This window comes from Pristis pectinata, chromosome 22 (assembly GCF_009764475.1).
Source record: "Pristis pectinata isolate sPriPec2 chromosome 22, sPriPec2.1.pri, whole genome shotgun sequence".
Lineage (NCBI taxonomy): Eukaryota > Metazoa > Chordata > Chondrichthyes > Rhinopristiformes > Pristidae > Pristis > Pristis pectinata.
This window is the reverse complement of record NC_067426.1, coordinates 2,198,344-2,211,801: the sequence shown is the minus strand read 5'-3', so window position 1 is coordinate 2,211,801 and position 13,458 is coordinate 2,198,344. Positions and strand designations below refer to the sequence as shown.

The window sequence follows — 13,458 nt, the reverse complement described above, 5'->3', positions numbered from 1 at the left end:
CCAGCTTCTTATTTAAATTTACTGAAAACTCCAGTCTTCAGGTTAAGGTATACTTAGATTTTCAATAAATGTTTTATGAACCTCTAAAAACAAGGGAAGAGTGTTGCCTAAAACATCATCCCCCACTGCACATAATGATCAATACATCCATCCCAATAAGTTGTACACTGTCTTCAAAGTTAATTTGGTTAAATTCAATTTGCAATTTTGTGAATGCACTATCAACGTTATATCCTAAATGGTACTGAAAGATTAGGAAGTAGCCACTGGATAACAGAGCAATGTCAGGCTGGGGGATATACTTAGTGAAGTGACCTAGGATTGGGACTCACGACTCTGCTCAGGTAAGTGACCTATGGTGATTTAGATCCAGCAGTGACCACAGTATAATGACCACAATGAATCACTACAGTTCAGCAAATCATAAAGCAAACTGGGTCTGCCATCCCAGTGCTGTTTGTATTGAGCTCCCCCATCAGGACGTACCTTGAATGTTGCGTTTGTTGTTCACCAAACAAGAGAGGAAGACCTAAACGTTGGAAGCAATGGTGGGAGGGTGGTGACTGGGATTTCTGATGCCAGTGGAATGAGTCAAGGAGAGGTTAGCAACTCACAGTCTATCAGTTGGCACCATTGTAACATAGTCCTGATCTGATGAAGTCAATGGAGCCAAATATCGGTGGGTGAATATAACAGAGCTGAGATTGCTCCGTCCTTCCAGCCCAAGTGATCGAGATGGGTTGCTATTGTTTGAACCTGCCTTAAAAGGGAATTGTGTGCAAAGGTATATCCAGAAACAAGACAAGGAAAGGTTAATACAAAGATAAAACACTAAAGATGAAGTAAATCTGAACTAAAAACAGAAAATCCTCAGAATGTCAGGCAGCATCTGTGGAAAGAGGAACAGAAATAATATAGAGACACAAGAGACTGCAGATACTGGAATCTGGAGCAACTATAAACTGCTGAAGGAACTCAACAGGTCAGGCAGCATCTGTGGAGGCAAAAAAAGGTTGACATTTCAAGTTGAGACCCTGCATTAGTCCAGGTACAGGGTCCCGACCTGAAAAATCGACCATTTCTTTCCCTCTGCAGATGCTGCTTGACCCACTGAGTTCCTACAACAGGTTGTTTCTTGCAAAAGAGTTGATGTTTCTGCTCAGTGACCTATTATGACAGAAAGAAATTGCAGGTTATTCTGATAATGATATCTGGTTGATTGTTACCGAAGGATGGTTTGCCATTTAATGAAGGCAGAGCCTCCGGCTTCCCAGAGGTGAACACTGTGATGAGGGGTAGGGAAAGGGCTGTAAACTTCTCAGAAGGATTATCTACAGGATCAAATGTCTTTTCTTCTGTCTTTGCATGGTTGGGATCTAACAACACTTCTTGTGCAGAAATGCGGTCATTAACGTTATCCAGATGGGATTCTCTAAATAACAGGTGATGCTTTCAGTGAGCAGAAAATCCTCCTGTTCTTTAGCAATGTGTGTGTTTATGGTTAATTAGCAGACAATGACAAAATCTTCCTCCCACAGATGCTCCAGCTGCAGAACCAGGAGCAGCTGGATCTCCACTGGATGTGGAATGTCAGGATGTTAACAAGGATTATGTGCTTATTACCTGGAAGCCACCGAGTGCGGACGGAGGGAGTCCGGTGATTGGTTATGTCATCGACAGGTTAGTGATGGGAATTTTTGTCTGTCCAGTTCCCACAAGCAACAGTGAATGGCCCCATTTATTCCAGGAAGTCCTGCTTTTTCCGGGAGGTCCCATCTGTTCCCATAGGATCTACTTATTTCAAGTCTTTGGCAGATTGTGTAAAATCTGGCGGGAGGCAGATGTATGAAGAATCTCCGTGACAAATGGAGAATTCAAGTCCTCTGCTGCCAATCACCATTGACACGACACAAGCCAGCTGTATTGGTCATTTGGAGTGCCAGTGCTTCCTAGTCAGCAGCAGAGAGGGGCACTCACTGGCTGGAGGCTGGAACTTGATGGGGCACCCTAGTGCTGTGAGTGCGTTTGCAGTTAGGAACACATCCCTGAGGCAACAAACCAACATTTCATAAATAAACAAAATAATTCATTATTTTGAAATCTATCATATTTTGTATTATTTATCTGAGAGAATTATAATGCACATATTTTGTATGGCCAGAGACTTACCAGTAATTGTGGCTGAGTACTCCATTAAAGAGCAAGACCTCACAAGGCAGTATAAGGTGTTCAGGGTATTTTCAGTGAGGTTAGTTCCTGTGCATGTGAGCTGGACAAACCTCAGTGCACTGCTCTCAATCTCAAGTTCAGTCTCAGAAACTCTGCTTCTAGAAAGTGCTGTGGTGGGCAGATATAAGACCATAAGACATAGAATCATAGAGTCATAGACCTCTACAGCATAGAAACAGGCCCTTCGGCCCATCTAGTCCATGACACCTGATTTTCTGCCTAGTCTCATCTACCTGCATCTGGACCATATCCCTCCAAACCCCTCCCATCCATGTACCTATCCAAACTTCTCTTAAGTATCACAATTGAACCCACATCCACCACTTCCGCTGGCAGCTCATTCCACACTCGTACCACCCTCTGAGTGAAGAAGTTTCCCCTCAGATTCCCCTTAAATGTTTCACCTTTCACCCTAAACCTATGACCTCTAGCTCTAGTCTCACCCAACCTGAGGGGAAAAAGCCTGCATGCACTCACCCTATCTATACCCTTCATAATTTTGTATACCTCTATAAAATCTCCCCTCATTCTCCTGCGCTCCATGGAATAAAGTCCTAACCTATTCAACCTTTCCCTATAACTCAGGTTCTCAAGTCCTGGCAACATCCTTGTAAATTTTCTCTGCACTCTTTCAGGCTTATTGATATCCTTCCTGTAGGTAGGTGACCAGAACTGCACACAATACTCTAAATTTGGCCTCACCAATGTCTTGTACAACTTCAGCGTAACATCCCAACTCCTGTACTCAATGCCTTGATTTATGAAGGCCAAAGTGCCAAAAGCTCTCTTTACAACCTTATCTACTGTGACGCCACTTTCAAAGAACTATGGACCTGTATTCCCAGGTCCCTTTGTTCTACCGCACACCTCAGTGCCCTACCATTCACTGTACAAGTCTTGTCCTGGTTTGTCCTCCCAAAATGCAACACCTCACACTTGTCTGCATTAAATTCCATCTGCCATTTTTCAGCCCATTTCCCAGCTGGTCAAGATCACGCTGCAAACTTTGATAGCCTTCCTCACTGTCCACTCGCCCCCAATCTTGGTGTCATCCTATGGGTCAAAATCTATAATTAAAGTAATTGTTCATTGAAGAGATTCAGGTTAATGGGTAAACAGTACTTCCTGAGAAACAAAGGACTGCAGATGCTGGAATCTAGACGAAAAACACGATGATGCTGGAGGAACTCAGCAGGCCAGGCAGCATCCGTGGAGAAAAGCAGGCGATCAGCATTTTGGGTCAGGACTCTTCTTCAGGACTGAAGATAGGCAAAGGGGAAGCCCAATATATAGGAAGGAAAAGCAGAGCAGTGATAGGTGGACAGAAGAGGGGAGGCGGGGTGGGCACAGGGTGGTGATAGGTAGATGCAGGTAAGAGATAGTGATAGACAGGTGTGGGGGAGGAGGGGAGAGCAGATCCACCGGGGGATGGGTCAGAGGGAAAAAAAAGGGGGGTAGAGAAAAGAGAGATAGACTAGGAAAGGGAAGAAAAGACATCGTTTGGGGCGGGTGTGGGATGGGTTTGAGGGGATTACTTAAAGTGGAGAATTAAATGTTCATGCTGTTAGGCTGCAACGTTCCAAGACAGAAAATGGGGGGCTGTTCCTTCAGTTTGCACTTGGACCTCTCCTGGCAGTGGAGGAGGCCGAGGACTGACATATCTCGGCGTGGGAGGGGGAGTTGAAGTGACTGGCAACGGGGAGATGCAGGTCGCAGTTGACAACAAGAAGTCCATCCTTAATAATCACTGGCATTAATCAGCCAAGAAAAATTCATAATGGCCGTGTCAATGTGATATTTATCTGTGCAACACTTTACCTTTGAGAGTCATGCAAATGAATTTCTAGGCCGTGGAGATTAACAGATGGTTTCTTTTAACAAGTGTATTTTGATTTATGATTTTAGGAAGGAGATTGGGAGTGACGAATGGGTCCATTGCAATGACACCCCCGAGAAAATGTGCAAGTTTCCAGTCCTGGGTCTCACTGAAAACCGAACATACCAATTCCGTGTCAGGGCCATCAACAGTGCAGGGATTGGCAGGTCGTCACGTGTGTCTGAACCAGTGACCACAGTCGATGCTCTGGCTGCAAACAGGATAATGTGTATGTATCTTCAACAGAGGCAATCGTTCCCTTTCATCAGCCTTGTTTTGTGAATTGAGCGATTCTTCACGGGCATGTCTGTACCGTCTGCTCCTTTCTTTATCTATGGGATGTGGGTGTTGCTGTCAAGGCCGGGATATATTGTCCATCCCTATGAGTCACCTTCTTGGCCTGCTGCAGTCCCTGTGACGTGGGCTGTCCCACTCGTGCTCCGGGGGAAGGAGTACCAAGATTTAGACCCAGTGGCAATACATCAAGTCAGGACCATGTGTGCCCTCCAGGGAAGTTCAGAGTTTGAGGTGGTTCCGTGCACCTGCTGCTCTTCTCCATCCAGGTGAGGGTGGTCATGGGTTCGGAAGGTACTGGTGAAGCAGCCTTGACATGTGACTGACTGGCATCCATTGGTGGACGGTTGGGTGTGGACAATAAATGTTGACCCAGATCCTGGAATATGCATAAATTATCGGCTGGGTGAGACCGACACTCTGTTCATTGCAATGCTTCTATATTCTGTCATTGTAGCCTCATAAAGATGATTTCTTACCAGTACTACAATGTTCCTCATTTCATCCCTGCAGATATCCAGACAGACAGAGGTGAGATAGTGATCACGAAGGATGAGCTTGAAGGTAAGTCTGAATGACTCGGTGGAGTTACAGGCATAACTTCTCACCCTCACTGTCTGATCTCATTACAGATCAGCCCCGTCTGCCTGTGACCTCTTTGACAAAGTTAACTTTCTGTTTCTACTCTTTGCTCTTTTCCCACAGTCCTGAAGTCTTCCATCTGGGTATTTATCAGTATAACAGGATAGTTTAGAATTTGCTTTAGAGAAAGGTTAACACTCCTATAGTATATTGCTGAGCTGAAACTTAGAGTTGTACAGCACAGAAACAGGCCCTTCGGCCCACCACATCCATGCTGACCTTTTTGCCTACATTCGGACCATAACCTTCTCTGCCTTACCTGTTGAAATGCTTGTCTAAATGTCTCTTAAACGTAGTGACTGTGTCTGATTCCACCCCCTCCACTGGCAGTGAGTTCTAGTTACCAACCTCTCTCTGTGTAAAAAAACTTTCCGCTCAGGTCCCCTTTAAAACTCCTCCCTCTTGCCTCAAACCTCTCTCCTCTTGTATTTGATATTCCTACCATGGGAAAATGATTCTAATTATCTACCCTACCAATGTCTCTCATAATCTCACACACCTCTATCAGGTCTCCCCTCAGCCTCCTTCGCTCCAGGGAAAACAAGCCCAGCCTGTCCAATCTCACCCCATAATGAAAGTCCTCCAAACTAGGCAACACCCTGGTGAATCTTCTCTGCACTCTCTCCAGCACAACCACCTCCTTCCTATAGTGTGGTGACCAGAACTGCACACAGTGCTCCAGGTGTGTTCTAACCAGTGTTGCAACATAACATCTCAACCCTTAGAATCTATGTCCCTACCTGTGAAGACAAACATGCCATATACCTTCTTCACCACCCTATCGACCTGTGTTGCCATTTTCAGGGAACTATGGACTTGGATCCCAAGGTCCCTCTGTTCATCAACATTCCTTGCTATTCCTTTCCATTGACCGTATGTGTCCTACCCCTACTTGACTACCCAAATTGCATCACCTCAACACTTGTTGGGATGAAATTCCATCTGCCAATACTCCGTCCAGCTTTCCATCTGATCTACATCCTGCTGCAGCTTTAGACAACCTTCCTCACTATCCACAACACCAACCTTTATGTCATCCACAAACTTTCTCATCATTTCTCCTGTGTTCACATCCAAGTCGCTAATATATATCACAAACAACAAGGGTCTCAGTACCAATCCCTGTGATAAACCACGGTCTTCCAATCAGAAAAGCACCACTACCCTCTGCCTAATATCACCAAGCCAATTATGGCTCTAATTAGCCAACTTGCTCCCTGTGCCTTAACCTTCTGGACCAGCCTACCATGCAGGACCTAGTCAAGTCCATATAGACAACATCTATTGCCATGCCTTCATCAACCTCCTTATTTACCTCCTCAAAAAACTCAGTCAAATTAGTGAGACAGGATATCCCCCACACACAGCCAGGCTGACTAGCCCTGATCAGCCCTTGCCTTTCAAGAGATAAATCCTATCTCTTAGAATTTTCTCCAATAATATCCCTACCACTGACGTCAGTCTTGACAGGGTATAGTTACCTTGCTTATCCCTGCTGCCCTTCTTAAATAAAGGAACCACATTAGCCATCCTCTAGACTTCTGGTACCTCACCTGTGGCTAGGGAAGAATCAAAAATCTCCATCATAGTCCCAGTTATTTTCTCCCTTTCTTCCCAGCATCCTGGGATAGTTCTCTTCCGGCCCTGGGGATTTATCCACCATTATGCATTACAAGACATCTAACACCTCCCCCTTCTTAATATTGACATGGTCCAGACTATGAATGTAGCCCTCCCTGAACTCACTGTCCTTCACGCCTTTCTTGGCTCCACACATAGATGGCCCCTTTGGTCCCTAAGGGGACCCACTTTTTCCCAGCTACCCTCTTGCTCCTGATATGCTAAGAGAACGTCTTGGGATTTTCTTTAATCTTTCCTGCCAAGGATACCTCATGGCCCCTCTTTGCCCTTCTAATTTCTTAAGTTCTCTCCTGCACATTTCATATAGGATAGAACTTAAGAAAGAAACTAGGAGGACAAACATTCCAGTTACCTGTTCCTGCCATCTGCTTCCTTTGTTTCCTGATCAAACCTTCAATATCCTTTGTCATCCAAGGTTTTCTAATCATACCATCTTCACCCTTCATCCCTACCAGAACATTCTGTTGCTGAACTTTTGCTCTCTTTCAAACAATTCCGATTTGTCAGAAATCAGTTTACCAGCAAGCATCTGCTCCCAATCTACTTTCACCAGGTCCTCTCTTGTTATTGAAATCAGCCTTCCCCCAGTTGAGGACCTCACCTTGAGGACCAACCTATCCCTTTCCATAACGAACTTGAAACTTACAGAATTATGGTCACAGTTCCCAAAATGTTCCCCCACTGACACTTTCACCACCTGTCCTGTTTCATTACCTAAGATGAGTTCAGAGAATGGTAGGGTATGACCGGTGTCATTGGTTCCTCAAACTAGGTGAATATTTCCTCTGTTTATTGGGTGAAGAAATACTCAATGACTTCTCTTTGTCTGTTAGAAACAAATAATTTAATCCTGCCATTAGTGTAGGATGCATTGGCAGCAAAATCTGTGGCAGCTCTGTTCAAGTCTGGCTTTTGGAGTGGCTTTCTAAAGAGCAGAGAAAATAGTCAAGAGTGAGTGAAGGGTGAATGATCATTTGTGGGTGCTTTGCAGCTTTGAAAGTCAGACTTCAAATATCCTTGAAGGAAAGACACAAGAAATCTTGGAGCAGGAATGGGCCGTTCAACCCTCCACAGCTGTTCTACCATTCAATAAGAACATGGTTGATCTTTTACCTCAGCACCACTTTCCTGCACCAGCCCACATTAATTCCCTTAATATCTAACAACGTATCCATCTCTGCCATCTCCACCTCTCCATCTCCATCTATGGAGATTCTATAGACATGTATATAAAATCATGAGGGGCAGAGATAGGGTGAATGCACTCAGCCTTTTTCCCAGGGTTGGGGAATCAAGAACTAGAGGGCACAGGTTTAAGGTGAGGGGAGAGATTTAATAGGAACCTGAGGGGCAACTTTTTCACCCAGAGGGTGGTCAGTATATGGAATGAGCTGCCAGAAGAAGTGGTTGAGGCAGGTACATTAACAACATTTAAAAGATACTTGGACAGGTACGTGGATGGGAAAGGTTTAGAGGGATATGGGTCAAACACAGGTAAATGGGACTATCTTAGATGGGAATTTTGGCCAGAATGGACCAGTTGGGCTGAAGGGCCTGTCTCCATGCTGTATGAGTCTATGACTCAATGACTGACCACCCTCTGTGTGATGACATTTCTTCTCACTGATGCCCTGAGTGGCTGACCAGTTACTTTGAGACTGTGAACCCCTGGCTCCAAACTGCCTATCTGGGGAGACGCCATCTCCAGCCCGTCAAGCCCCAGGAGAATGCTATCCACTTCAATGAGTGTTGAGAACTGAACCCTTGTCTTCTCTAGGAGATATCTTCATCCCACTGCCTCCAACTAATCTCCGGGTTACCGAAATCGGACAAACGTATGCAGCGCTTTGCTGGAATGAACCAGTCCCTCGAGGCAGAGAACTTCTGACCTACTACGTGGAAAAGGTGAAGCCTAAAGCTCGCGGCCCAGGGACCAGGCACTGCTTTCACACCTGTTCACATATCACTCAAAGCCTTTGACCTGACTAGTGCTGAGCTTATCACGGCGACCGGTAAACTTTGATCATTACATTCTCTATTGTCTGGGCAGCAGGGAATGGGATTCGAAACTGACCCAAAAAAAGAAAGTCGCTGACTTCCTGCACAAAATAAAACATTTGGCCACATCTGACTTGCAGCTGCCGATTACCCAAGTGTATGCTTGAAACAAATCAGAGGAAAGTTTTCAGGAGGATCTTAAACAGAAGCTCTATCTAGTTACACTATACTCCATTTAAACTACAAGACTGAAACTTTCCACTCGTCCAACCGATCCAGGTTGGTGCAACAGACAATCTGCTGGAGGAACTCAGCGGCTCGAGCAGCATCTGTGGGAGGAAAGGAATTGTCGACGTTTCAGGTCAAAACCCTGCATCAGGACTGGTCCCGAAGTTCGACCCGAAATGTCGACAATTTCCTTCCCCCCACAGACGCTGCTCGACCCGCTGAGTTCCTCCAGCAGATTGTTTGTCGGTCCAGATTCCAGCGTCTGCAGTCTCCTGTGTGTCCACAGTCCATGTTGTGTCTCTCCTCCAACCGGTCATGAAGCTCACCTGGTTCCCATGTTCCTCGACTCTGCTCTCCTGCACCAAGCACTCGAGTCCCTCTGATCTCCTTCTCTCTGCTGCCTCCTCCACTGTTCCATTGACAAACAATGTAAAAGATCCCTTAGCAACGTTGCAAAGCAGGAGAGGTAGTTACATCCCTCAGTCAACATCACCAGAGGAGAGTTTCTGATTTACTACCACTTTGTTCTTTTTGTGATCTTGCTGTGCAGTAACTCGAGTGCCACATTTCCTACGTTACAATCTAGGCTGCACCTCATAAACTTCTTCACGTGCCACAAATTGCCTTGGGATTACCACAGCTCCTGAAAGGTGCTACAGAAATGCAAGCTTTGCTTCCTTCCTACAACCTTTGCTCCCACTCACTCAGACAGCAGAAGGTGGGAGTGTTGTGTACTTGGATTTCTACAGCGCCTTTCACAGCCACAGGTTTCCTAAAGCCAATGAAGCACTTACAACTGTGTAGTTTACGCACAGCAAGCTGCCACAAACAACAAGTAATATCAACCAGACACCTTTAGCTGATCCCACCTTCTCCTGTGCATTATACCTCCATTGACATTCACTTTTGCCTTGTACTGTCATCCTCTTGTACATTATCCCCCCTCTCCTCCACCCACTCCCTTGATTCTCACCCCACACTCTCCCTCCTCATGCTGCACTTGCTTAAAGTGTGCAAAACCTCAGATTTCTCCCAGTTCCAATGAAAGGTCATCAACCTGATCTGCATCTTCTGTTTCTATATGATGTTATGAGTCGTGCTACCTCCAGACTGCAGTGTACAAGGTGAACTTCCTTAATTCGGGGAGGGTGAGAGCTAAGGTTCAAGGTCAGAGCCTGTGACTCTATCTGGTTGGTGATCTTCACCCCAACTGGAAACAAGAGAGGTCAGGTCAGAAAAATGTTAAAATATTTGATCTGTACGTAGATAATGGACTACAATTCATGTCAAAGCGGCTGTGCAGGTTGACTCTGTGCTTAAGAAGGCATATGGTGTATTGTCCTTCATCAATCAGGAAATTGAATTTAGGAGCCGTGAGGTATTGTTGCAGCTATATACGTCCCTGGTCAGACCCCACTTGGAGTATTGTGCTCAGTTCTGGTCACCTCACTACAGGAAAGGTGTGGAAACCATAAAGAGGGTACAGAGGAGATTTACAAGGATGCTGCCTGGAATGCAGAGCATGCCTTATCAAAGCAGGTTGAGGGAATTTGGCCCTTTCTCCTTGGAGAGACGGAGGATGAGGAGGGACCTGATTGAGGTGTATAAGATGATGAGACGTATTGATAGGGTAGGTAGTCAGAGGCTTTTCCCCAGGGCTGAATTGGTGGCCACAAGAGGACATAGGTTTAAGGTGCTGGGGAGTAGATATAGAGGACATGTCAGGGGTAAGTTTTTTACTCAGAAAGTGGTGAGTACATGGAATGGGCTGCCGGAAATGGTGGTGGAGGCGGATACAATAGGGTCTTTCAAGATACTGTTAGATGGGTACATGGAGCTGAGTAAAATAGAGGGCTATGGGTAAGCCTAGTAATTTCTAGGGTAGGGACATGTTTGGCACAGCTTTGTGGGCCAAAGGGCCTGAATTATGCTGTAATTGTTCTATATTCTATGTTCTACAATTCATAGATAATTCATAGATAATGGACTACAATTCACGTTCAGCTTTTAATTTTTCTTCCCCTTCAGTCTGTGGCTGGAAGTAATAGTTGGCAACGAGCAAACCTGGACATTACTGTGAACTGCCCAAGATTTGCAGTCACTGGCTTGGACAGAAGGAAGTTATACTGCTTCAGAGTGCGTGCTGTCAATAAATATGGGATCAGTGAGCCGTCCCAACCTTCTGAAGCCATTCAGTTTGGACAAACACCAGGTAAAATCTTACAGCTGCAGAGACCATCAGTTGTTGAGTCCAGTATTGTGTCAATGTGATGCCAAGGTATAAATGTAAATTGGTAAATTGGTTTATTATTGTCACATGTACCGAGGTACAGTGATAAACTTTGTCTTGTATGCCATCCATACAGATCACTTCATTACATCAGTACATTGAGGTAGTACAAGGGAAAACAATAACAGAATGCAGAATAAAGTGTTACAGTTACAAAGAAAGTGCAGTGCAGGCAGACAATAAAGTGCAAGGTCATAATGAGGTAGGTTGTGAGGTCAAGAATCCATCTTATTGTACAAGGGAACTGTTCAATAGTCTTATAACAGCGGGATAGAAGCTGTCCTTGAGCCTGGTGGTACGTGCTTTCAGGCTTTTGTATCTTCTGCCTGATGGGAGGGGGAGAAGAGAGAATGTCTGGAGTGAATGTATGTTGACTGCTTTTATAGATGTCTGAGTCAGCTGAGCACAGGTTTGGTGCCGGTGCTATTGAGGTTCTGATGAATCAATTATAGTCGTCTGAAGGAAGCATTGTTATTGCCAGAACTTCTTCTCACCACATTATTCCTTCCTTCAAGCTATTTAGACACACCCTAAATATTACAGTGCATTTAAGTTAAACTCAACACCAGTTCCTAATCAGTTAGGACAGAACTATACTGTATTTATTTGAATGATGTGGAGGGACCTGAGGGAAGGTGGTCATAGGGACAATGTGGAGGAGGTCACCTCTAGAAACCAGCATAAGCTGGTTGCCATTTCCACGCATCACCTTACCGTCTGTCCCGTGACTTCACTGGGACTGTTTTTTGTGGAGCTGAGTGGAATTAAATGGTTTAGTAGTCTTGGCAGCAATTGCCCCTCTGTGTGACCCTTTACCTCCTGTCCATGATGGCTTGCATCTTCTCCCTCCTGAGTGGTTGGATAGTGGCAGTTCACCACCACCTTCTTAAGTACAATCAGCATGGGGGCAATAAATGCCAGCAATGTCTGTGTCCCAAATAATGAACGCATTTGAAAAGGTGCTGGGATCTTGCCATGCATGGCTATATATGGTTAACTTCAGGGAATCTTGTAAAGCCAGCTGATGAGCGCCTGGAGGCTTTTAAAGGCAACCCAAGTTTCCTTAAAATCTTCGGTCTCGTTCCTGTCTTGTGGGAAGTATGTGGCCCAACCTCTGGGTGACAGAATGGGACTGGAGTCTGGAATGGCACTCAGCAAACCCGCTGAGGTGAGAACTTCCACACTGCCAGGAATATGCACAGTTTTACTTGGGTTCAACCTCTCTTCGTCCCTCCAGGTCTCTCCTGATCCAGCAGGTAACCATTGGGAGCCCTACTTTGGGTGATCACTAACTGAGTCTTTGTTTTGTTGTTCAGCTCCCCCAGCTCCACCACACGACATCGTACCTGTCCGAGACACGAGGACATCGGTGATGGTCCTGTGGAAAGGGCCGGAAGATGAAAATGAACTCGTTGGTTTCTATGTTTATGCTTGTCAAGTTGGGACAAACAACTGGGAGATCTGTAATAACAAGCCTGTGAATTCAAAGAGGTTCGGAGAAATTCATTTCAGTCCAATAAAACCAGACCAGTGTGGTAGGACATAGAACACAGAATATAGAACAGTGCAGCACAGTCCAGGCCCTTCGGCCCACCATGTTGTGCCGACCTATATAAACCTACTCCATGATCAATCTAACCCTTCCCTCCTACACAGCCCATAACCCTCCATTTTTCTTACATCCATGTGCCTATCTAAGAGTCTTTTAAACGTCCGTATTATATCAGCCTCTACCACCCCGCCCTGGCAGTGCGTTCCAGGCACCCACCACTCTCTGTGTAAAAAACCTACCTCTGACATCTCCCTTAAACTTTCCTCCACTCACCTTCAATGGATGTCTCCTGGTATTGTCCATTGCCACCCTGGGGAAAAGGTGCTGGTTGTCCATTCTCTCTATGCCTCTCATAATCCTCTAACACCTCTATCAAATCACCTCTCATCCTATGTCACTCCAGATAGCAAAGCCCTAGCTCGCTCAACCTTTCCTCATAAGACAGGTTCTCTAATCCAGGCAGCATCCTGGTAAATCTCCTCTGTACTCTCTCTAAAGCTTCCACATCCTTCCTATAGTGAGGCAACCAGAACTGAACACAATACTCTAAGTGTGGTCTAACCAGAGTTCTATAGAGCTGCAACATCACCTCGTGGCTCTGGAATAATACTATGCTTCTCCAAATGCTCATAAATCCTGTCCCTAAGAATCCTCTCCAATAGTTTGCCCACCACTGACATAAGATTCACTGGTCTATAATTCCCAGGG

At 45.4% G+C, this 13,458-nt stretch overlaps 1 protein-coding gene across 1 annotated transcript in view; it reads left to right on the top strand.

The window, feature by feature from the left end:
- myom3 (myomesin 3) overlaps positions 1–13,458 on the top strand; it is a 90,779-nt gene that overhangs the window by 21,227 nt on the left and 56,094 nt on the right. The window contains exons 8-13 of the mRNA XM_052036708.1: positions 1,539–1,680; positions 4,135–4,334; positions 4,913–4,963; positions 8,460–8,587; positions 10,937–11,120; positions 12,515–12,689. Of these exons, the coding sequence (XP_051892668.1) occupies positions 1,539–1,680; positions 4,135–4,334; positions 4,913–4,963; positions 8,460–8,587; positions 10,937–11,120; positions 12,515–12,689 (880 nt within the window). The remainder of the gene's footprint in view (positions 1–1,538; positions 1,681–4,134; positions 4,335–4,912; positions 4,964–8,459; positions 8,588–10,936; positions 11,121–12,514; positions 12,690–13,458) is intronic.